At 35.0% G+C, this 24,780-nt stretch overlaps 1 protein-coding gene across 4 annotated transcripts in view; it reads left to right on the top strand.

The window, feature by feature from the left end:
• FAM172A (family with sequence similarity 172 member A) overlaps positions 1-24,780 on the top strand; it is a 396,509-nt gene that overhangs the window by 171,394 nt on the left and 200,335 nt on the right. For all 4 annotated transcript variants that reach the window (XM_033110791.1, XM_033110793.1, XM_033110790.1 and 1 more), the window contains one exon: positions 526-744. In XM_033110791.1, the coding sequence (XP_032966682.1) occupies positions 526-744 (219 nt within the window). The remainder of the gene's footprint in view (positions 1-525; positions 745-24,780) is intronic.

Genomic DNA, 24,780 nt, shown 5'->3' with positions numbered 1-24,780 from the left:
ATACGTTTTTGATAATATAGACATGTAAATCTGTAGAATGTTACATTATATTTCTTTTTTATCATTCAAGCAAATAAAAATGCTTATTAAATCACATGTAAAGGAAAGAAACTCCAACAAAATGCAGTTTAAATTGTAAACTTCAATTTCAAAGAGGTTAATTTCTCAAAGTATATATTATAAATATTAATGTGGTTTGAAAGTGTACTTTTATTTGATAATTTATTTCAATCATTTTTGAGGCTCTGGAAGATCTGAAGTACTTTTTTTAAAACTTAAGCTTTATAATCTTCATGTTACAAGTATGTGTTTTTGTTATTATATATAATCTATGCTTATTTACATACACAATATTGGCAAACAATTTTAAATGGCTTTCAGAAAAATTAAAACTATAATCTTGCATAATGGAATATTTTAATGAATATGCAAATATACTAAATAACATGGGATTTTAAGAACTTTTTTATGAATTGAAATAGTTTCTACGATTAAATTATGCTGTCTTCTTTGATTTCAAAACAGGAAGGATATGGAGTAATAGTACTGAATCCCAATGAAAACTATATTGAGGTTGAAAAGCCGAAGATACGTGTAAAATCATCTTCTGATAGTTCATATGAACCAGCAGAAAAACGGGAAAGAAAAGATAAAGTCTCTAAAGAAACAAAGAAGCGACGTGATTTCTATGAGAAGTACCGTAACCCTCAAAGAGAAAAGGAAATGATGCAGTTGTATATCAGAGTAAGTAACAAGTAAGATCATTACTTTCCTTCATTATTTTCTTTATATTTTATTTCATATACATTATTTTGTTTATTTTTAAAAAGAAACTTAATTCTTTATTTTTTAATCATTTTCCATTGCTACATGAATGAAATGTATTCTGTTTTTTATTCAAAATTACAAACACAGTATTCTTATATCAGTGTGATATTTTATATAAGTCTCAAAAGCAATTAATAATGCACCATACAAAACATCAGTCTTCATCTTGGGTGGTGATAGTTTTAATGCATTGTTTTCCTACGAGCAACCATCCATCTACGGTGTCTCAGCTTAACTTCTGAAGGCAGATGGAGGGAGGAAGAGTAATTAATATCTTAATAAACATTTAAGCTAGAATAATTTAGGGATAGTGTAATGAGGGGACTTTGTCCTTTGCTCTTTTCTTACCAATTAAACCTTTGCACTTTGTAATGCTAGCAGCATGAAATCCTTATAGCACTACTGCCCAAGTTCGAATTCTGTAGTGGGCACAAACAATTTTATCTGCGTTTTGACACATTCTGCTTGATACATATATATATATGCATATATATATATATATATATATATACACACATAAACACACATATATATATATAATGCACAGTGTGTGTGTATATATATACATACAGTGTGTGTGTGTGTGTGTGTGTATATATATATGTATATATATATATATATATATATATATACACACACTGTGCATTATATGTATTTATGAGACAGACTCATGCACTTTTCTTAGCCCTTATTATGGATGCTAGAAATACCATTTAATAGTTAAGCATGTCAAAATGCTACTGGGTAAGTAAAATAGTAAATTGATATGTTCTTTAAAAGTGAGTAATTCAGAACATTTAAACAAGCAAATTAACATTTTATAAATTATACTGTAAAATAGTAAAATTTGAGATTATCAACTTGAGTTCTTTTTACATTTACTTGAAAAGCTCATTAATAAAATATTTCTTACCACCTTTAATGAAAAAAAATCTTGGCTTTCAAAATTATTTCTTTAATATACTTCTAATTCAAGGCATAATCTCTATATTTTGGGGAATTGTACTCCAAACATTCAAGACATTTGGTTATAGCCCAGTCTGTTGAGTAAGTTATGACAGGTAAGCAGTAGTAAAAGCAGCATATAAATTCTCAACACCCAAAAATATGTGTCCTGACCAAGAATACCCAAAGCACGTCAAATAATGAGTCAAGCAAAAGTTTGGCAGTTTGCAATATTTAAATTCCTGAAAACATCTTATTATTTAATATATTATTTGAAAAGCAAAAAGAATTATTAGACTTCAAGTCAGTAAGTAGCTTGCTTGTTCTACTGTAGTTGAATTACAGTTTTCCTATGACTGCATCAGGGTCATCATCGCCTTTATGCAGTGTCCTCAGCTTCCTATTACATGATCCAGACTGTCAACTACCATCTTCAGACAGGGTTTTTAAAAAATTACCTCTGATATCCAGATTCCAAATATGAACTTTATGAGTTTTCTTTTTTGGAAATATACAAATCATTGAGAGTAGTCACTTGCCTGTGTAAAACACACACAAAAAGTGATGTTGTATATTCTTATTTATTTCTTCTTAAACAGTTTCTTTTATTTGCCTATTATATGTACAGATTAAGCATCCACTTGTGACATCTGTCTTGTAGGTTTTATCTCTTCTCTTTATCTTGTCACTATTGCGCTTTGATTTTTTTGTGTGTGTTCTCTTGTATGTGTGCGTTTTCTTTTTTCTGTTTTTCACATCTGTTTAGTTTATTCCTGCATCAATTTTTTCTTACACCAAGGGGAAAAAAATCTTTTTATGTTACTTCATTGTTAATATATATTCTCTTTCTCTTTATCATTTTTCTTTAATTCTTTCATCTCTTTTACACTTCTGTCATTTTTACGTCTTTCCTTACCATGTATTTTGCCTCTTTCTTTCTTGTCCCATTTCATTCATCAGTCTAGATTCCCATTGAAAGCACTAAAAGACAAAAATAGGCTAATGTAGATAACACAACTTCATACGTGATAGTCTTAGTTATGAAATGTTATTTTTCTTAATAAAGATCTTTCTTTTAAAATCTTCCAGAACTGTGCAAAATAACAGAGCTAAGCTGATAGTCTTCAAACGTACTGCTATATAGTAAGGCATGATCCTATAGTAGGAAAGAGAAGAATGCTTCATTTTATGTAAGGTGCATTAATTCTTAGATGATTGAGATCCACTTGAGAAGTGACTTCTGGCATTCTTCTCCCCTCTGCATATTTCCAAATCACAAGTATTTGTAAATTTCAGGCACAGAGCGTGGTATGTGATGGGGATAAATTAACTTTTATTTATGTACTTCTTAAACATTTGCAATTTGAAATTGATTATTTGTTCTTTAGAACAACCCTATGAGGTAAGTGGATCAAAAATGACATACTTATTTTATAGTTAAGGAAACTGCTGCACAGATGGTCCATTTTTGTCTACAGTCACATAACTAATAAATGGTAGAACTAAGTATTAAAACCAGGACTTCTAATTACTGTACATTCTTATTCCCTTTCTTCTTTACTACATTGTTCTAACTGGTTGAAAACAAAATATGTATCTGAAATATGAAAATCAAACCAATTAAAATAAAATCATGATATGATATAGTAAACTATATCTGATGATTATGTAGATTTTTGACCCATTATCATTTAATAGACATTAACTATCTATAAACAATTTTATGTCATATATTTATAATGTATAAATAAATAATAAATAAAAACTGTATTATATATTAAAATATATTTTTTTCTTTTAATAGGATCACTAACATTGATCTCCTTTTACAAATGGGGGACTGTTGGTCAAAATGTAGTAATTTTCCCAAGGTCACATAGCTGTTACTCTAAGCTTCATGAGGGCAGGGTTTTAAGTCTGTTTTGCTCACTGCTGCATACCCAGCGCCTAGAACAGAGCCTCCATAATAAGTATTGGTAGAGCAGGACCTTCATAATAAATTTTTATTTGGTAAATAATGTGGTGGAGCCAGGATTAAAAGCGCAAACTACTACTTTTTTTTATAATATGTCCTGCATTATTAGAGTATGCCACTTGATTTTCTATGAGGAAACATTCAAACAAACAAACAAATACAAACAAACAAAAGTACATTGGTGGTTCTTACCCAGTCCAGTGGCTGAGAATACATTCCCTAAATTAATGATAAAAAGTATGTCAAGATTTATTTGATAACTTGATTGATTTATCCATTTACATCTGAATATATAAATGTGGGATATCTTGTTTTCCTTTTTAGCTACACACTATTGTGGTGCTAAAATTATGGATGCAAATGGAAATATTTCATACTGACCTACTACTATTTCTTTTTCACACACTTGCTGATAAGAACACAGCCAGGCTGCTCTACTTGCTCCACCCTATATACACTTGGCGCTTTATGGGATCTGTAACTTTCCTTCCTGTTCTTTCTCTTAACCCAAATTCTCTCCATGGTGTAGTGCCAAACTGATATCGCACCTTTTCCTTTCCCCATGATCAGTGAGCTCTCCTTACTATGGCTCATGGAAATGATTGTGATTGGTGTACTTATATGGAATTGACCCAACCCTGTGCTGTCTTGAGATATTGCTTGTGGTTTTGTTTCATAATATTATTAATATTACCAATTTATCTTTCAGGCCTTTCCACCAGATCTTCCCACAAACACTGGGATCTTTCAGCTTTGCATGTCAATCCTTAAAAAGAAGCACATATGAGCTAGGTTTTACAATAGTACAGAGCATACTGTGAGAGAATCAGGAACGGATACTAATCCCACACACTTAGAATCCAACCCCCTGGAAGGAGACCAACGCAAAAAGACCAGGCCTTACTTAGTCTAGAGATACCTAGATAATGTGACCTGAAGCAGAGGAATGAGGATTATTCTGGTATCAAACTGAAGCATAAGAGGACAATACTCAAACTAAGGAAGAAGTTCAATTAAAAGAACTTGACATAGGTGCAATATAGGCAAAAGTGACTTGAGGCTGATCTATGTAATACTGGGGTGGAACTGCTTGAATAATTCTTCTTACGAGACTTAGTTGTGGGCTGTGGTGATAGGAACTAATGGAGAAGGATTAGACCCAGAACATTAAAAAAAATAATAAATGCTAGGAGTGGAGAGGGGAAAGGAAATAATATGACCACACAAGGCAAAATCCAAAAGCGGAGGCGACATATACAGAATAGGAATCTTGGCAGTGCCCGCCATTACACATTGAAGATACTCAAATATTTATGGATTGATTGCTTGTTGACATCCATCACAAAAATCTTATTCCTTAACATGCGAGATATTTTGTGCCTAGTTTTTGACTGATATTTTCAGCATTCATGTGAATTTTTGTAGTTGTTCAGGAACAGCCAACTCTGATAAACTGAAGCTTTCTTTTAAAAAATAACGTTTTGGATGTTCTGACTGGGGTTATGTCCAAAATATTGGTGAAGAGTAATAAATATCCTGTCTTCTCCCTGTACCTCTTTTCTGTGCTAATGCCACTGGAGTCATTTCTATCTAGTGTTTTAGCAACCAAATTCAATTCATTTATATTACAATCAATAATTGTTTAATCTCTGGAACCATTTTATTTTCCTAGTATATTGAAGTATTTGAATTTTCTTTTTCTCTGGCCAAAATCTCCTTTCAAATTTTTACACATATCCAGTATACACTTTAAAGATTACCAAAGTATAATTATATTTTAGTTACTAAATGAGTATAAATAGATATGACTAATTATTGGATTATGTTGCACATTTCTAATGCATTAGGAGCAGAGCTTGAGAGATCAAAGTACTTACTGTTTCATGTGGCAACTTTCCTTAAATATGAACTAATGTACTTTCTGGCATATATTATGGCTTATTAAGGGGATTGATTTGGTCTAGGCAATAAACATCATGTCAGACATGCCTGGCAGGAAAACCTGCTTAATATGTTTTGTAATAAGACAGAATTTTTTGTTCTCGAAAACATCTGCCAACTGAATTCAAGAGTGAAGACAGAAAATGTCATCAATTTAGTGGTAATCCTATAAATTTAGTTTCCTTTTGAGCAACACATATTAAGATACCCAAAATTTCCAGTGTTAATCACCACTGGTTATAGTACTTTGTAAAACGATGAAACAAAAACATTTTATTTTTATATCATGTGTTAATTAATTCATAATGAATTTTAATATTGCAACTGATAAAATTTTAACAAGCATCCTGCCAACAAATCATTTTTAAAGCATCTGTTTTTTAATGTGTTGGGTTGAGAACTGAGTCAAGTGGCTAAATATGTACATATATTCTTTTAAAAACATATTTCCACCCCCATAATTATAGATACATTATTTTTCCCCTTAAACCACCAGGGGCTGCTGCTGTACATACTAGATTTTGCTTTCCTCAGAAACGGAATACGCCAATCACGCTATATCTTTTCTTTCTTTCCTTTTTTTCCCCTTTTCAAAATCTTTTAAAATATAACTGGAAACAGGAAAGAATAATATGCTTAGCTAGTAACTTAATAATCAAAATAAGAATTTACTATTTTAAACATTTTCTACATTCTGAGGCATTTAGATTTTTCCAAATGAACTTAAAACTTGTAGTCATTGAAGGAAAATTATAATAACTTTTTATTTTCTGTTTTTAGTGTCTGAATAACTTTCAGAATCATACCCATTGCTGAGAGATAGTATGGAGGTGAGATTAAAAAACTTCAGAGTCTGATAGACCTGCCTGCGTTTGAATACCAGCTCTTCCATTTAATGTAGTGTGATTTCAAACAAGTTAACTTCCCTACTCCTCAGTGTTTTCTCTGAAAAGTGAAATGATGATAATATATGTAAAGTGAACATAGTATCTAGCACATAGTCTTGGGAATTCAGGGCCAATAATATCCTGTCATTTCTCAAGTTTAGAATCCTTTGAGAAGGAATCCAATTCTCAAGGTACCTGCTCTTATACCTTTTGATACCAAAAATAATATTCTTGTCTTACCTTCCTGAGTTTGGAACAGTGACCAATATGACGTAAGAATCAGACAAAAGGAGATCAAAACATCAGCTTTACTAATTGATATGTGTCAACTGGAAAATTTGGCTCAGATCTGTGGCTGAATTTAGACTTCTTAATGTATTTCCCCAAAAAACAAATTTTCGCCCATCCTCCAAACATCCTCTTTACCTTTCACATAGCAAGCTGGAATGCATCCTTCCTGCAAGTACATTTGAAAGATGCCCAGAATGACTGAGTCAAACATGCTCAGAGTCTTCTCCCAAGTGTACTAATCAGGCAAGTCACTCTGCCTGTGGGAAAGAAAGGGCGAGGATGGGGAAAGCAACAGAGAATGTTACTCTAGCTGAAGTGGTTCCCCATGAGGCCAGGAGATAAGTGGTTTCCACCCGATAAGAGTGTGCCCCTAAGAGAAGGTCACTGTCACTACTACTGCATTTTCTGAAAGCTCAATAATGCAGTAGTAATATAATCATTTAATGTTCACTAAAGCATAACTTAGTTTCTTCCTTTTATGGTTTTCATTTAAAAGGGAAACTGTGATCAAACCTGATTTCAGAGAACCTGTCCACAAAATTGTTTAATTTTAGAATTAAAAGGGTCATTATTCTGTTTTAAATCATCAGAAATCAATCTTTGTGTTTTCATGTTTCATGCTACCAAATCCTGGAAAATACAGTGGATTTTTAATAGGTATTTGATTAATGTATATTTAAAGAAGTGCTTGCTTACATGAACATAAGAAGCAAAAGAGACAGACTTGCAGTATATAGATCTACCCCTTGATATTGACTAGCGTGAGGTTGAAAGAACTGTGATACTGTGTAGTATGAAATATGCCAACACTCAGAAAATTGATGCAATGTTCTATAAACCCAAATAACAGCCTTTATTGAGAATACCAAGCATTCTTTGGATTTGCTAAAAACAAGCCAAAAATGAAGAATTAGAAATTAGTAAAATAGTTAGATATTTAGAACGAAATTACAAAATCTCTGCATTTATGGGTTAGAATTGGCTATTGGCCAATTTTGATGTGGCGATTCTGCTATAAATATGATGTAGTAGAAAGAATAAGAAGTTCAGAATCAAAGAGATACATGCTGTAATCTTAATTCTGACACTTTCAAGCTGTAACTTCGGGCAAATCACCACTCTTCTCTGACTTTCAGTTTCTTCATCTGTAAAATAGGGATAATCATAACATTCGGCTGTTGTAAGGAATAAATGAGGTAAATTAACATATATGAAAACAACTAGTGGAATACCTACTATTCAGTATGTCCTCTTTCCTTTCTCTTCTCTCCCTACACCCTTTTCCTTGGGAAATATGGGGAGAATTACAGCCGAATGAAGTCTTAACCAAATGGTTTATAGTCAGTGCTTCTCAAACCTATAGGTCTCAGAACCTCTGTACATGCTTAAACATTATTAAAGTCACAAAGTGTTTTTGTTTATAGGGATTATAACTACTGATATTTTTAAAAAAAGAAAATTAAAACAAACTTCTAAAAATATTTTAAAATAATAATAAAACCATTATATAATGGCAAAAGTAACATTTTTATGAGAAATAACTATATTTTCTAAAACAAAAAAACACATAGTAAGAAGTGTAGCATTTAAAAAAGCTCTTTAATGCCTTGCTTAATAGAAGACAGCTGAATTCCTGTATCTGCTTCTGCATTCACTGTCTTGTGATATATTATCTTTGTTGACATTCCTGAAGAAAATTTGGACTCATGTAGATATGCAATTGCAAAAGGAAGGATTATTTTAATAGCCTTTTCAGAAAGTTGTGTATATTCTTTGATGCTACACCAACACTCAACAAGAGGTAGTTTCTTAGAGAATTAGTTGCTACATAAATCTAAAACACATCAATGAGTATTTCATACTCTGTTCCATGAAAATTCATTGGTCTGTGTTATACTTGGAATGGATCTTTTACCCGTGAATGATTTTATAACATGATGTGTTGGTCATTTGGAAAATATTGTTTTCACTGAGTTATGCAGATCTTCCAAATGTTTGACATATTTTATTGTGTAGTATCAGAAAAATCCTTTCTATTAATATTACTACCAATCTCATCTACAAAGCTTTGAAGAATTGAAACTATCAAGCTTATCAGGGAGGATGCAAGTCTCTCAAAACTTTAATTTTAGCAAGAAAGCTCAATTTTTATCATTAGCAACAAACAGTTGTTTTCTTGGATTGTCAGGTTTACGTTGTTTATTTTCAGGAAAATGGCTTCCATATACTGAAATCTGAATCATCATAGTTTATCAGTCTTACAATAAAAACAGTGTTCCATTAAAAATGTGGCTCCTGTGGCTCACAACTCAACAATTGCTCAACAACTTTTCCTTCAGATAACGATCAAAGCATAGTTTGGTTTGCAGGTCCTTTATGTATACCTTCTAGTTCACATTCAGAATATTAAACAGACATATGCTCAGAAATTGAGATTTAAGAAAAGTAATTTTTACTGCTTCATTGACATTTTTTAAGAGAACTTGCCTTTTTTGTTTTCATCTGAGTGTGTGGCAGTGAAGAATACAAGGACTCTTCGTATAGTTTGGTACCACTGCTGTGATCCATGCTGTCACAGGCACTTTTATTCTCCATTGCTTTTTAACTGTTAATGCAAATGCCAACACAGTGAAAAGACAAATGATGTGTTAGTATTATTTTACGGACTCCCTGAAAGGGTCTCAGGAACCCCCTGAGATTTGCAGACCACATTTCTAGAACCACTGGTCTACATCTCTTTTCTAGAGTTCAACGAAAGAAGAAATGGAAGAAAGCGGTTCATATGATTAGAAAAAGAACCATTTTTCAGTTGCTGTGTTAGGCAACATGAAACTACCATACTATGAGTAGCTATTTAAGCTGCAATAGAGACACTGGAACAGAGTAGGACTGCTTTATCAAGGCATTTGGGCCTATCCACTGTTAACTCCTCTCATCTGGACTCAGGGAGCACTGTGTGTAGACTGCTTCACCTGTTCTCCACCCCACCCTCCTGTACTGAAACTAAGATGCCAGTCAACATGACCAATCCAGTGGAATTTGAGGATTTAGAATTTGTTGTCTGACTGGTTTTCCCTAATAGTAGGAGGCCCTGGAGAGTCATGTGTCCATTTTGGAATTTTAGCAACTACAACTTGCATCGTCCTCTTTCCCCGTGAAATGGATGGCCTCTTGCTTCTCAGGAGAGCTCAAATCATTATCTCTGCCATCCAGCTGGGGTCTAATTTACTGCCATATTCTATTAGTTCCTTACTGGTGCTGTCTCTCTGTTACTAGCGCTGTCTCCCTATTTTGTGTTTACCTTACTTTGTGCTAGACTTACTCTAGTGGTTAAGAACTAGGTATTAGTGTCTGGCACATGTGTGCAGGGTTTTTCCACAAAGTATTCACTCAATTAATGTTAATTATAATTATTGTAATATGTTTGGTGTACAATCTAAGTTGCATCTGCCCACGAGTCTCTCTCCATTTTTGAAGCCATGCTCTTAGTTCTCCGAACTGGGTTCCTCTTATTTCTTCTCTAAAATTAACATGTGACAGTAACTGTCTAAATTACAATTAGATTACCATGCTTCTATTTAGCTTTGATTATAAGTGTTAGTCCTTGCATTTTCACAACTTCCACCCCCTTCTTGGGAAGAAGGGACATTTTAAAACTCTCTGCCTCCAACTCCCTCCCCCCGTAGCTGGAGCCCTGTGTATCCATTTGTCTAGTTAGAAGTAGCTGTTGTTTGTTTCTTTGTGTAATCCTGACAATTGTGTCATTTATTACCCTGACTTTATAGATTTGTAAAATGACACTCAGAGGTATAAATAGACTTACTCATATACCTAATAGGAGTAACTAAACCAAGATCTGATCCCAAGTCTTTCTGACTGCAAAGCCTGTTTTCCCCCCACTATGCTTTACTGCCAAGAGTGAATCTACAGGTAATTCTCTAAGATCTCTCTTCTTTGTGTGTATATAATATATACATACACACATACCTAAGTGAATGGATAAATGGCTCTTGGATTGCAAGGCAATTGCTGTGATAAAAGACAAATAGTATCTCCCATAATGCAACAGTTTGCTCAAAAACTGTTGTTAGAAGGTTGCAATGAATAGATAAACTGAGAGCAGAACCTAGGACTCCCATTCTCTCCTTGGCAGTAAGACACCCTCACACATTATTTTTGCCTCAGTCCCAAACTATTCATCTGAGATGTGTGAGTTGCTTGACTGCAAAGTATTAACTAGTTTGGAGTTACCGTAGGTGGAGATGAGGGGAAGCCTGAATCAGCTAACATAGTTAACTCAAAAGTGTTGTTTATTGCAGGCGATCATTTTTTTATCTCTTCTCTGATTTCATCTCGTCTTTAGGTAAGTTTAGACCTGTTCTCAGCCATCAGCATGTTGCTACCCGATCCATCCCCTTTGGTGTTTTAGAGCCACTGCAGTGTTCAGATCTGTATACTGTAGCTTTATCAATGGATGTAAGCATTTCTGTGTGCACCTCCTGGGTAACATAGTGGGGCAATATGACACGTTTATTTAGTGACTTGAATATTTCTATTATAGAGTCATCTCATTTCAATGTGGATTGTATATATGTGCATTTGTAAATATTATAAAATTATGTATATTTTAGGTTTACTTGTCCAGAGCATGAAATTACTGCTGAAAACACCATATGTATCAATTCCATCTCAAACTTATATAATATTAACATTATTCTTAATGTCATTTTTATTAATTAAATACTAGAAGAAAACATTGACTTTTTTCCCCTTGAAAAATAATAGCTAATATGTTGTAATTAGTGGATCATTTAGGGAACCCAGGAAAAAGACAAAATTAGCTTTGGATATTAATCTTAACTGTTCATCTACCAAGACTTTCTCTAATTTCTGTTGGTCCTCAAAATGGTTCTTATACCTGAATTTATTTTCCTAAAAGCTGTAATATAGCATACCAGATGTCCAATTTGGTGTCTAAAATTCCAGAAAATTGTTTCTCTCTTAGGAAGTGATAAAGAGAAAAGTGACATTTTTTAACAGTCACTATTTTTCCTTTAGAAAATCTTTTAAATGTTCTGAGCCAAAGTTTTGTGTTTCTACCAAAGCAATAACAATAATACCAATAATTTCCAGGGCTATGTAATGGGTTAATAAATTTTCACAGAAAACTTTGAATCACCAGATAAAGTTTAACATTAGAATTCAGATTTTACATTGATAAATTAAGTAAATCTATCAAAACTAAAACCTCTTTTAGTTATGTTATTGAGAAGAGGAACTCAGGTAGTTTGAAATGTTGCTGTTCTAAATTTTTGGCAGTGAGGCATATCTTTTCCATATTAAAAGGTATGTGTACAGTTCATTCAGCCCACATTCATTTACTGTTAAGAAGAACATTACTTATATGAGAAGGATTCTACCAGAATGTGGTGCCAAAAGATAATACCTGAAATTTGGTAGGTATTTTTTAGAGGTGTACCAAGTTCAACTAGTTTATTTCTAGATATAGATGGGGAAACTGAGATTAAGAGAAATTATATAATTTGCTCAGGGTTGCACTATAATTATTGACAAGGCTGATACTGGCATCTAGGTTTTCTAGTAACCATTCTTGTTGTTGCAGTGTTCATATTAGAATCAGGTTTTTTCCCTCCATTCATATTCAGAAGTGGCTTGTCTAGGATTTGTCTCAGCAGCACATGGGATTGAAGGGGTTTGTGTGAAGAGAGAGAGAGAGAGGAGAGAGAGAGAGACAGAGAGAGAGACAGCGAGACAGAGAGAGAGAGGATTATTAAGCAGGGAAAGGGATAAGTGGTCATTAAGTAATTTAGATTTGAACCTAAAAGTTAGTTGGAACACTATCCCTAACATAATCAATTTTAAGATAAGAGGAAGAATATAAATTTGAAAATCTTGGTGCATTATATGTGAATTACATTAACTATACATCATTCACTCCTAATGTTCTTTGTTTTGGTTTCACACAGGAGTGTGAAAAAATTCCCTCAGAATTCTTGTGCAGACTGGATATATAATCATGCCATCAAAGAAAGGCTATTATTTGTGCATACATAGCTCAGTCAATTGAAGATTACTCAGATTATCGTCTTTTTTCATTGATTTTAAAACCTTTTATCACATTTTAACATTTCTGAATTGGGGATGCATCTTAAAAATTAATGGCATATCATGGATTATTGGCAACATTTTTTTTTTCTTAATGGTACATAAAACAGTGGTTCCTTTTAGAGCTGATGGAATCATGCTTGGATGGTATAAGACAGGAGTGCTTCATTGCACAACTCTAAGAGGACGTAATTCTTATCTGGCACCCCCTAGAGTTGCGTAGTGTGAGACTTAATGGCCTTATGGGGTAGCCCTAGTAGAGATGATGTGGAGGTTCATTCTTTTTCTTACATGTTACCCCAGATTTGACCCCAGAAATTGTATAAAGATCACCTGCCTACTGTTTGATAAGTAGTGATCCCTCAACAAATGTTTATTTATTTACTTACACATTATTATAGTCAGTTGCATTCTTTTATTTGCCAACACAGATTGAGAACAGGTTTGAATTCCTTCTAGTACTAGATGTCATATCATTGAAAAGAGGTAGATCTCTAGGTGGTAAACCTAGATGGCAAATTTAGGAAGTAATGACTGAATGTGATAGGATTAAATAGAGATGTTTATCTCTAAGTGTCCTAATTGTTTGCATAATGCCTTTACTTTTAAATTTTATTTTGGCACTTTCAAGATACCTAAAATAACTATTAGTGTTATAAATGTATAATATCAGTTATAGATTTCATTCTGTTAGTACAGCTTCATTGATTTTGTACCCTGTCCTAAGTGCTAGATGTTAAAGATAAAAGATGGGAAGGGAATAAAACATAATTTCTACGCAAGGCACATGAAATTATCCAGGATAACAACCCAATATATCAAGTGTATCTTGAAACTAAAGAAGATATATCCTGTTGAGTGACCCAGCTTGGAAAGGATCTCTTCACATTTCAATTAAGTTGAGCACTAGTTACAAAATGTCATATTTGCTCTAGCACTTTGTGAGATATAGAGATAGAAAAGCCAGAATCCCTAATTCTCCAAAGAGCTCACTCACAAACTCATGGGGAGGCCAAAATATTTATCAGCATCTCTGATATTAGGCAGATTGTGAAGTATTTCCAAGCAGTTCAGATGTTGCATTATAGAAGTATGAGAAAGGGAAAATGTCTTTTTCAGTGGGGACTTGAATGTTCCTTTCACTACTATTAATATAGCATTAATAATAGAAGTGTGATACTTAAATATTCTATTATAGACGGCATTGAATTTTAAAATTTGTGAACTACTTTATACATTTTTTTAATTAAATCCTACTTATTGCATTGAGAACCTCAACTTTTAATTTTTATTAAATTTATTGGGGTAACATTAGTTAATAATATATAAATGCCAGGTGTACAACTTTATAATATGACATCTGCATACTGTATTATGTGCTCACCACCCAAAGTCTTATCTAGTCTAGTCATCCATCACCATATGTTTGACCCCCTTTACCCCCTTCATGCTCCCCCAAGCCCCCTTCCCCTCTGGTTACCACTATTTTGTTATCTGTATCTATGAGTCAGGGTTTTTTTAATTGTATATTTGTTTTTGTGATTAATTTGTTGTGTTTTGTTTTATATCCCACATATGAGTGAGATCATATGGCTCTTGTCCTTTTCTGCCTGACTTACTTCACTTAATACAATAGTCTCAAGATCCATCCATGTTCTCGCAAATGGCAACATTTCATCTTATTTATGGCTAAATAGTATTTCATTATATATATGTAGCGCATCTTTATCCAATCATTAATCAAAACATTTAGGTTGTTTCCATATCTTGGCTATTGTGAATAATGATGCAATGAACATATGGGTACATATATCTTTACAAATAAGTGTTTTCAAATTTTTCAGGCAGATACCCAGTGGAGGGATCGCTGGGTCATATGTTTTTATTGTTAATGTTTTTATGAACTTCCATACTCTTTACCATAGAGGCTGCTCCAATTTACATTCCCACCAGCAGTGGGAGAGGATTCCCTTTTCTTCACAGCCTCTCCAACAATTGTTATTTCTTGTCTTATTGATAATAGCCATTCGAACAAGTGTGAGGTTATATCTCATTGTGCTTTTGATTTGCATTTCCCTTATAACTAGTGATATTGAACATCTTTTCATATATCTGTTCACCATCTGTATGTCTTCCTTAGAGAATTGTCTGTTCAGTTCCTCTGCCCATTTTTTAATCAGATTGTTTTTCTGTTGTTGAATTTTATGAGTTCTTTATATGTTTTGGATATTAACCACTTATTGGAGGTATCATTTGCAAATATCTTCTATTCAGTTGATTGCCTTTTTGTTTTGTTGATGGGTTTGTTTGTTTTTTACTGTGCAAGAGCTTTGTAGTTTGATGTATTCCCATTCATTTATTTTTTTCTTTTACTTCCCTTGTCTTTGGGGTCAAATTCACAAAAATCCCTCTGAAACCAGGTCTGTAAGTTTAGTGCCTACATTTTCTTCTATGTATTTCATTGTTTCGGGTCTTATGTTCAAGTGCTTAATCCTTTTTGAGTTAATTATTGTGTATGGTGTCAGCAGTCTCTTCTTTTTCAATCTATTCTATTTCATTCTTTTGCATGTGGCTTTCCAGTTTTCTCAATACCATTTATTAAAGAAACTTTCCTTTCTTCATTGTATGTTTTTGGCTTCTTTGTCGAAAATTATTTGCCCATGTATGTGTGGGTTTATATCTGGGCTCGGTTCTGTTCCATTTGTCTGTGTATCTTTTTCCACCAATGCCATATTGTTTTGATTACTTTAGCTTTGTAGTATAATGTGAAGGCAGCATGTGATATCTCAGATTTTGATAAACTCAATTTTGTATGAATTGTTTGTATAAACTCTTTTACATGATTTTTTGGTTGTTGAATTCTATAAACCACTTCAAAATTTTGGCACACTAAATGAATTAATTTGATAGAAGTTTTTGACATGTTTCTGGAAATTGTAATATTTCAATTTTCAGTAATGTAGTGCTATTTATTCTTGATGTTTACAATGGTTTTGACCCGAGGGAGAAGGTCTAAGATGGCAGATTAGGTAAACACTATGCCTGCTGCCTCCCAGGATCAAACCAAGATTACAAATAAATTACAGAAAAATCAACCTCAGGAATCATCTGAAGACTAGCTGAACAGAACCCCTATAACTAAGGATATAAAGAAGAGGCCACATCGAGACTGGTAGGAGAGGCAGAGATGTGAAACGGGCTGACTCCAAACCCACAGATAGTTGTTGAACACCAGGAAGGGATACTTTGGTGACAGAGGTTCCCCCAGAAGAGGGAGGGGTTCCCAACCCGACACTGGACACCCCAGCCCAGGCGTCTTATGCTGGGAAGAGGAGTTCCCACAGCATCTGGCAGTGAAAATCAGCAAGGACTCTGTCCGTTCATCTCGGTGAGATGGAAGGTGGCTGGAAACCCACCCTTTTAAAGGGACCTCATGCAGATAAACTTGCTTACAAACACTCACCTGGGTTTTGGTAGAGGGGTGGCACCTCAAGGGGTGCTAGAGACCTACCGGGAAAGACTGATTTGTGTGGCTTCAGGATGAGGGGTGGAGGGACAGGAGCCATTTTCCCTGTGTGGAGCCTGCCTCGTGTAGCTTATAGGAGTGCGCCGTCTTTCCTATGTTGAACTCTCCCGCAAAAGACAAAATCTGAGGCAGCATTGACCTGGTAAAATCCATGCATGCACACAACTTTGCTGATGCCCTGGGTCCCACCCCACACAGCTGGTACTGTATCACCAGGAGCATTCCAGCGCCTGGGTGGCCGGTCCTGCCCCACAAACTAACTGTAGAAGCCTTTTATAGCAGCAAAGGGCCCGTGGTGGCCTGGAGAACTTTTGGTGGTTGACAGTGAGCCACAACTTGAGCCGCACCCTCTCTTGAGCAGCTATCAGGGATCTGCGGGTCCAAGGCAAGCAATGGATGGCTGCAGTGTTCTCAGGGTGTTTTGCAAAGTGGTCTCAGGCCAGGCACTGGTGTGAAAACTGAATCTGCATTAACCTTGTAAGAACAACTGGCCACACCTTATCCGTAGGACTCTGCCCCACTTACTAATTCTGCATCACTGGAGTCATTCTCAACACTGGCTCAACCACCCCAGCCCGTGGACTTAACGAGGCTCTTTCGACAGCTGAGCCTTATGGGCAGCTAGCAATTTGCAACAGGCCTAGGGAGACCTGGACCTTTTGTGAAGCTGTGCCAGGTTCAACACTGGTTGCAGCTGGCCTTGGTTAACAGCAAGGCCACCACCACATGTCCTCCGTCCAGCACAGGCAGCAACCACCCATATACAGCTTTGTAGCTCCTACAAGATAGCCCCGGGCCAGTCACAGGCAAGGTTGTAATTGGCCTGCACAGGAGTCACTTCTGATAGACACCAGAAACAACACACACACAGGCCAGCTCCAGACTACACCAGAACACTACCTGGTTAGCCTGACAAGCAGACAGCCTAGGGTGATCTCAACGGGCACAATGCTCTGTGGGGGAGGCTCCCCCTCTGTGAGATCAGCCCCCACACAGATCACTGTGGGCATAGGCAATCTTCACAGTCAGTCAGACTGGGAATCGTGACACCCACTGACACACCAAAAGCAATCAAAGCTCAACTACAGCAGGAGAATACACACAACACACAACAGACACTCATGGAGCACACACACAAGAAATCAGGAAGACGGTGTCCTTGGACCATACAGAATACCTACATAAGGCCATCCTGCGAAGACTGAGAGACATAGGAGATCTACCTAATACATAGAAGCAAACACAGGCAAGCAGCCAGAATGAGGAAATAAAGGAACCTGTCTCAAATAAAGAAACAGGAGAAACTTCCAAAAATAGAACTAAATGAAATGGAAGCAACCAATCTATCAGAGACAGAGTTTAAAACACTGGTTATAAGAATGCCTACAGAATTTAGTGGGAATGTCAACAAAGAGATAGTAAACATAAAGAAGGACATAGAAAACCATAAAAAAGAACCAGTCAGACATAAAGAATACAATAATTGTAATAAAGAATACCCTGGAAGGAATCAACAGTATATTAGATGAAGCAGAGGTTCAAATCAGCAATTTAGAGGACATGGTAGCAGAAAATACCCAATTGGAACAACAAAGAGAAAAACTAATTTAAAAATGAAAAACGAAGATAGCTTAAGGAAACTTGGTAAATACAGCAAGCGTAACAACATTCACATCATAGAAGTGTACTAGAAGAAAAAGAGAGGGAGCAAAAGATCAAGAACCTATTTGAAGAAATAATGACTGAAAACTTCCCTAACCTGGTGAAGGAAATAATACACAATCAAGCGCAGGAGGTACAGAGAGTCCCAAACAAGATGAACCCAAATAGGCCCACACCAAGGCACGTTATAATTAGAATGATGAAGATAAAGAGAGAATCCTAAAAGCAGAAAGAGAAAGACAACTACTTACTTACAAGGGAACTCCCATAAGACTGTCAGGTGAATTCTCAACAGAAACTTTGCAAGCCAGAAGGGAGTGGTAGGAAGTATTCAAAGAAATGGGGAAAAAAAGTCTACAACCAAGACTACTCGACCCATCAAGACTATCATTGTAAATTGAAGGAGAGATTAAGAGCTCCTGAGACAAGAAAAAGGTAAAGGAATTTATTACCACCAAACAATATTACAAGAAATGTTAAAAGGACTTCTTTAAGCAGAAGAAAGGAAAGAACAATGATCAAAAATATGAATAATAAAATGTCAATAACTATGTACTTATCAATAATCACTTTAAATGAATTAAATGCTCCAATCAAAAGCTGAATGGAGAAGAAATCAAGACCCATGCATATGCTGTCTTCAAGAGACCCAGCTCAAATCCAAAGACACACATAGACTGAGAGAAGAGGGATGGAAAAGGAAAATTTCACACAAATGGAAAAGCTGGGGTAGACTTTAAAAGGAAGACTATAATAAAAGATGAAGAAGGACATTACATAATAAAAGGGATCAACAGAACAAGAGGACATCACCCTACTAAACATCTATGCACCCAACATAGGGCACCTACATATGTAAAACAAATATTGACCAACATAAAGGTAGAGATTGACAGTAACACAATCATAGTAGCAGACTTTAAGACCTCACTGACACCAATGGACAGATACTCCAAACAGAAAATCAATGTGGAAATAGCAGCCTTAAATAACACATTAGACCAGGTGGATTTAATTGATATTTTTAGAGTATTTCATCCTAAAGCAGCAGAATATACATTATTTTCAAGTGCACATGGAACACCTTCCAAATAGACCATGTTAGAACACAGAAAAGTCTCAGTAAATTTAAGAAGACTGAAATCATTATCAAGAATCTTCTCTGACCACAATGGAATGAAACTAGACATAAATGACAAGAAAAAAAACTGGAAAACACGCAAACACATGGAGGCTAAATAGCATGCTACTAAGTAATGAATGGGCCAACAGTGAGATCAAGGAAGAAATCAAAAGATACCTTGAGAAAAATGGAAATGAAAACACAATGACCCAAAATCTGTGGGACACAGCGAATGGTGTCCTTGAGAGAAATTCATAGCAATGCAGGCCTACCAAAAGAAAGAAGAAAGATGTCAAACAGTCTAACTTTACACCTACGGGAACTGGAAAAAGAATGGCAAACAATGCCTAAAGTGAGTACAAAAAGGAAATAATAAAGATCAGAGTAGAAATAAACAAAATAGAAGCTAAAAAAAAAAAAAAATGCAACAGATCAGTGAAAACAAGAGGTGGATTTTTGAGAAGATAAACAAAATTGATAAACCTTTCACTAGACTCATCAAGAAAAAGAAAGTACCCAGGTAAATAAAATCAGAAATGAAAGAGGAGAAGTGATAACGGACACCACAGAAATACAAACAAAATTTAAGAAAATGCTATGAGCAACTATACACAAACAAATTGGACAATCTGGGAGAGATGGATATATATAGTCCTACAAGCACACAATCGTGTGTATATGTATATATATGTGTGTATATATATATGTGTGTGTGTATATATATATATATACACACACATATATGTATATATATGTATATATGCATATATATATACATACATACATACATGCATACAAGTCAGACAATTAAGTTCACAAACTCATCCTAGAGATAGTACTACATACCTTATTGCTCAATATCACTATGGTCACCTTCGAAGTACTTTCCTTGGGAAGCTATGCACTGATGCCAGCACCTAATCCATCTTTCAAAGCGATTTTGGAACTCTTTTTCTGGAATGGCCCTCAGAGCTGTTGTCATACTACCCTTGATGTCCTGAACGTAATTAGTGTTAACTGTTGGAGTATCTTCCAAAAGGTAGTTTAAGTAGGAGAATTTGTGAGGAGGTGCCATTCAAATTTTACAAAACTGTGCTTATCCCTATGTACATGCCTTCCTTCTTTACATTTCCCTCTCCCATGACCCCAACTTGAGTTTTTACTAGAAAAGGTTTAATATAAATTATTCTCTTGTGGGAATATTGTAAGTTTCTTTTTTATAAAGATTTTGAGTTAATCACTTTTGGACCCCGCAGCACCTAACAAGTTGCCTCAAACATATATGATACTCAGTAAAGTTGTTAGATGGATAAATGGACTAAATGACTTTACCTTGAGATTTGGCTTTACTTAGACAATGATCATAGGAGAGCTGCCTCTTACCTCTCTGATCCCATTTCCTGCCCCTCTTTCCTGTACTTAATTCCATTCTGGCCACACTGGTCTCCTTGCTGTTCTTAGAATATGCCAGGCGTGCTGCTGCTTTTCAGTCTTCACAGTGGCTCTTCCCTCTGCCTACGATGTCCTGTACCCAGATATAGTCAGGGCTAAATTCCTGAACTTTAAGTATTTTATTTAACATTATCTCCATAGAGGCATATTTCACCACCTTAATTAAAATGACAACCCTGCCCATCCCTCCCTCATTCCCCTTACCCAGCTCTACTTTTTCTTTCACACTTAGTCCCTTGTAATCTATTATATAAGTTACTTAGTCATGGTTTATTGGCTGTCTCTCCTGTTAGAATGTAAGTTTTGAGAGGCCTGGTATCTATTTTTGTCATGACGTGTCCCCAAGTGCTTAGCACAGTACCTGGCACAAAGTAGGCACTGAGTACGTATTTGGTGAAACTGTAAGCTGAAACTGTACGCATTTGGTGACTGACACTATAGGCTGAAATGTATTGTTTCATTGGGATCATCATATACCGGTAGAGCTTACATTATCAGTGATTTATTGTACGTGATACTGTGTTTTGCGAGCTTGGTAAGTGCTAGACACAGTGCTAAGATTTTGTATATGTATCTCATTTCATCCTTAATTAGCTCTGTTTTCACGATATTGGGAATTTTTGCTTGTGCTCTTGTGTCTTATACTTAATTAGATAGTCACCCTCTCATATTCATCTTTGTATCCACAATGTCTGGCACATGGTGGGTGTCCAAATATTAGTTAAATGAAGGAGTGAGTGATACTTTTTGTGTTTTTTTTTTTAATTTTGACAAGTATGGCGAACTGACATTCTTATAGGGAAACCCATGAAAAGGAACCTAGTGACCTGTGACCAGATCAGAGAAAATAAATATTTCTTTGAAGACTATAAGAAACAAAAACTGAAAATATTTTTTAAAAATTTAAGGATATATTTAAAATGTATTTACATAACAAGAAATCTGACATATTTCTTTTAAGCGGTATTAAATCTAGTTAATAGTTTGAATAACAATAGCAACCATTGAGCAGCAAGTGGTTGGTTGCCTGTTGACCTGAGATATTTCAAAAATTCTGAAAGATAAGTCATAACAAATGCTATATTTAAAGGTCTAAACATGGTTCCTCTGTCTGTTCAGGAGCCATCTGGTTTATTGCCCTGTGCAGTTCATGGCACAGTAATCCTATAAAAAAGCCACTGACATGAGCCCGTGGAGTCCAGTCAGTTGTGCGGGGCTTTTTCCCACCCATCGTTCTAATCGTTCTAAGGAGTTTTTGACCTTGCCAGGTGTCCTTTGGCTTCACACCCAGATTTGCCCTGGCCTAGGGAATGAAGATGGTCTGCCTGCCTTTTGTTCAGCCACTGCCCAAGATATTGCTTTGTCCACACAGAGTAATAACCTATGTGGCAAGGGGCACCTCCCTTTTCACTGGTCAGAGGTGGGAGGTAGGAAGTGGATATTCTGGACTCATTTCTTTAGCCGTTCTGGAAAAAAAAAATCATTTTTAGACATTTGGAATGAACTATTCTTTTCATAATAGTTGATTCAACACTTAAAATGGAACATTATAGAGAAGTATCTAATATTATTGGACATTTTACAAAATTCTGTTCAAATTCTAAAGCATTCTTCACCAACTACTTGTTGTATATCTAATACTACCTAACCTTAACATCCCCTCGTTTGTAAAACTTTTCCTGACCCTCCCTCCCTTCCCTCTGCACCAGTGCAAAAATAAATGTGCATGCTAGTACATAAACACACACATACCCAACCCAAAAGTAATCGCAGCCTTTTTTTTTTGCCGTCTTGCATATTGCATTTAGTATAATTGTTAGCACTTTCCAAATTAAGGAATTACTTGAATTCATATATTTACTTTGCAAAGTAGACATCAAATTATTTAAAAGAAAGGCGTATATTTCACTTATTTCTTCATTCTCAGGGTTTGAATAAAAGTCTGTTTAGCAAGATTGTCTGCCATAGAATTATCATTTTGATTTACACTAGTGTCTCTGGTTCATTTTTGTGCTGAAGGGAGTAAATTCAAGTTCCGGTGTGTTGTCCAGATTGTCCAGGTCAAGTTGCTTAAGACTTTCAGGGAAACGTTGTGGACACTGTTACGATGTGAAAATACTACTGATAGCTCAGTCATCAGACTGAACTATTGCTACTAAAACCTGATATAATTTCCGTATTTATTAACAAGGAATGTACAGATACTTGCTCCAACACTCGAAGCATTTGAATGAACTTTTGTTTCTAAATTTGTTCTGGCATAAATTCCACTGAATATATTTAGTTATGTGATAAATTTTTAAATTATAGATGTGATAAATGGTAACATTAAATTTAAGATTAAGAATATTGGCAAAGATGTGATTAGTTAGCCGTCTTTATTCAGATGTTCTAATATACACTAGTTTGAAGTTCTCTGTTACATCTAACTGGAATATATGAGATCAAAGAGTACGTCTCTTTCTCTATGAAAAAAATTTAGTAACTATATTATAAATCCACTGATTTGAGTACTATCTGTAGTTTTGTTTTGTGTTACCTTGTGTGCGTTAGCAGATTAAATACACTTAAATGTGATTTGATTTGATTTGATTGGGAATATGGAAATAGAGACAGAAGAGGAAATAGAGACGTCAAGTATGTGACTAAATATAGCATCAGCACCAAACAATGGCCTCTGAGTAGATTGGTGTAACTTGTATTTCATTGCCAAAAACAATCATATCATACTCAACCAACTGTCCTTGATAAGTTTATGGTTCAGTGGTTAGCATGCTAACCAAGTGATTTCTCAGAGAAGTTAAAAAAAAGTACCTCAACCAATAAGTTGTTAAACATTTCATCAAATATTTATGGAACAGCACTATACTAGGCACTGGGGATATGAGGGTCAAAAAGACATGACCCTTAGTGCCGGAACTCAGTAACACCAGTGTGGACATGGATAGTAGAGAGGTGCACTACCTTCCAAATAGTACTTGGGTTGCAGGCACAGGTGGGACATAATGCAGGTAGGGGGTGAGAGTGGAAGATCCAGGGAAAGTTTCCTGGAGAAAGTGATACCTGAAATATATCTTAAGTTATCAGAACTGAAAGAGGACAGTAGAAGTTCAGGAAAGGAAAGAGAGAGGAAAGGGAGGGGAAACGTGTTTGCAACAGAAGAAATTACATAAGCAAAGGCACAGAAAAAATATTATTTATTTACAGAAAGTAATGCCTAAAGAAAATGTTGATTTTCAAAACAGATACATACAGTGATTTCTGTTTAGTTGCTTATTCTATATCAGAGCTGGAGTTCAGTTGTTTATTTTGTTCATTTTAACAAGAATATTACAAAATTTTTCTCTTTGGGTTCACAATACGTGAAGAACATAAAAGTGAGTATTTGACATAGTGTCTCTGACAAATTTCATTCCTCATCCCAATATCAGATGTACCAGGCCCCGTGCTCAACAGTCACATATGTTTTCATCCAGTCTTTTTATAGTTTTATTAGCATTGAACTATTTTAAATGTTTTATTATGAAATATGCAACAAGTGTGTGAGGTTTAAAAAATAATAAGATGAACACTAGTACCTACTCAACTTAAGAAATAGAATCTTACCAGTACTTTAGAAAACCTACACATGCCTCCGCCAGGCATCCTGGTCCTTCCCCTCAAAAATAGGAATTTTGCATTAATGTTCCTTTGCTTTTCATTGTAGTTTACTAAGTATATTTGTTTCCCTAAATAATACTTATTATATTGTTTGTTTTTATATACCTTTTGCTTTTATCATGTTTATTTGCTTTCTGGGATTTGCTTATTTTGCACAACATCCATTTATATGTTTAGCAATAATTCATTTTTACTTCTGTAGGTTTTTTATTTACTTACCCACTTTACTATTGATGGACACTGGTGGTGTATCTTCTAGTGCTTGAATGATAGTCTGAGCTTCTAATGAACATTTTTATATGTGCTTCCTGGTGCTCCTATGTAAGAGACATTCTTACATATGGGTAGAATTACTGGGTTAACT

This window comes from Rhinolophus ferrumequinum, chromosome 7 (genome assembly GCF_004115265.2).
Source record: "Rhinolophus ferrumequinum isolate MPI-CBG mRhiFer1 chromosome 7, mRhiFer1_v1.p, whole genome shotgun sequence".
NCBI lineage: Eukaryota > Metazoa > Chordata > Mammalia > Chiroptera > Rhinolophidae > Rhinolophus > Rhinolophus ferrumequinum.
The sequence above is the reverse complement of the archived record's forward strand: the minus strand, read 5'-3'. Positions and strand labels throughout refer to the sequence as shown.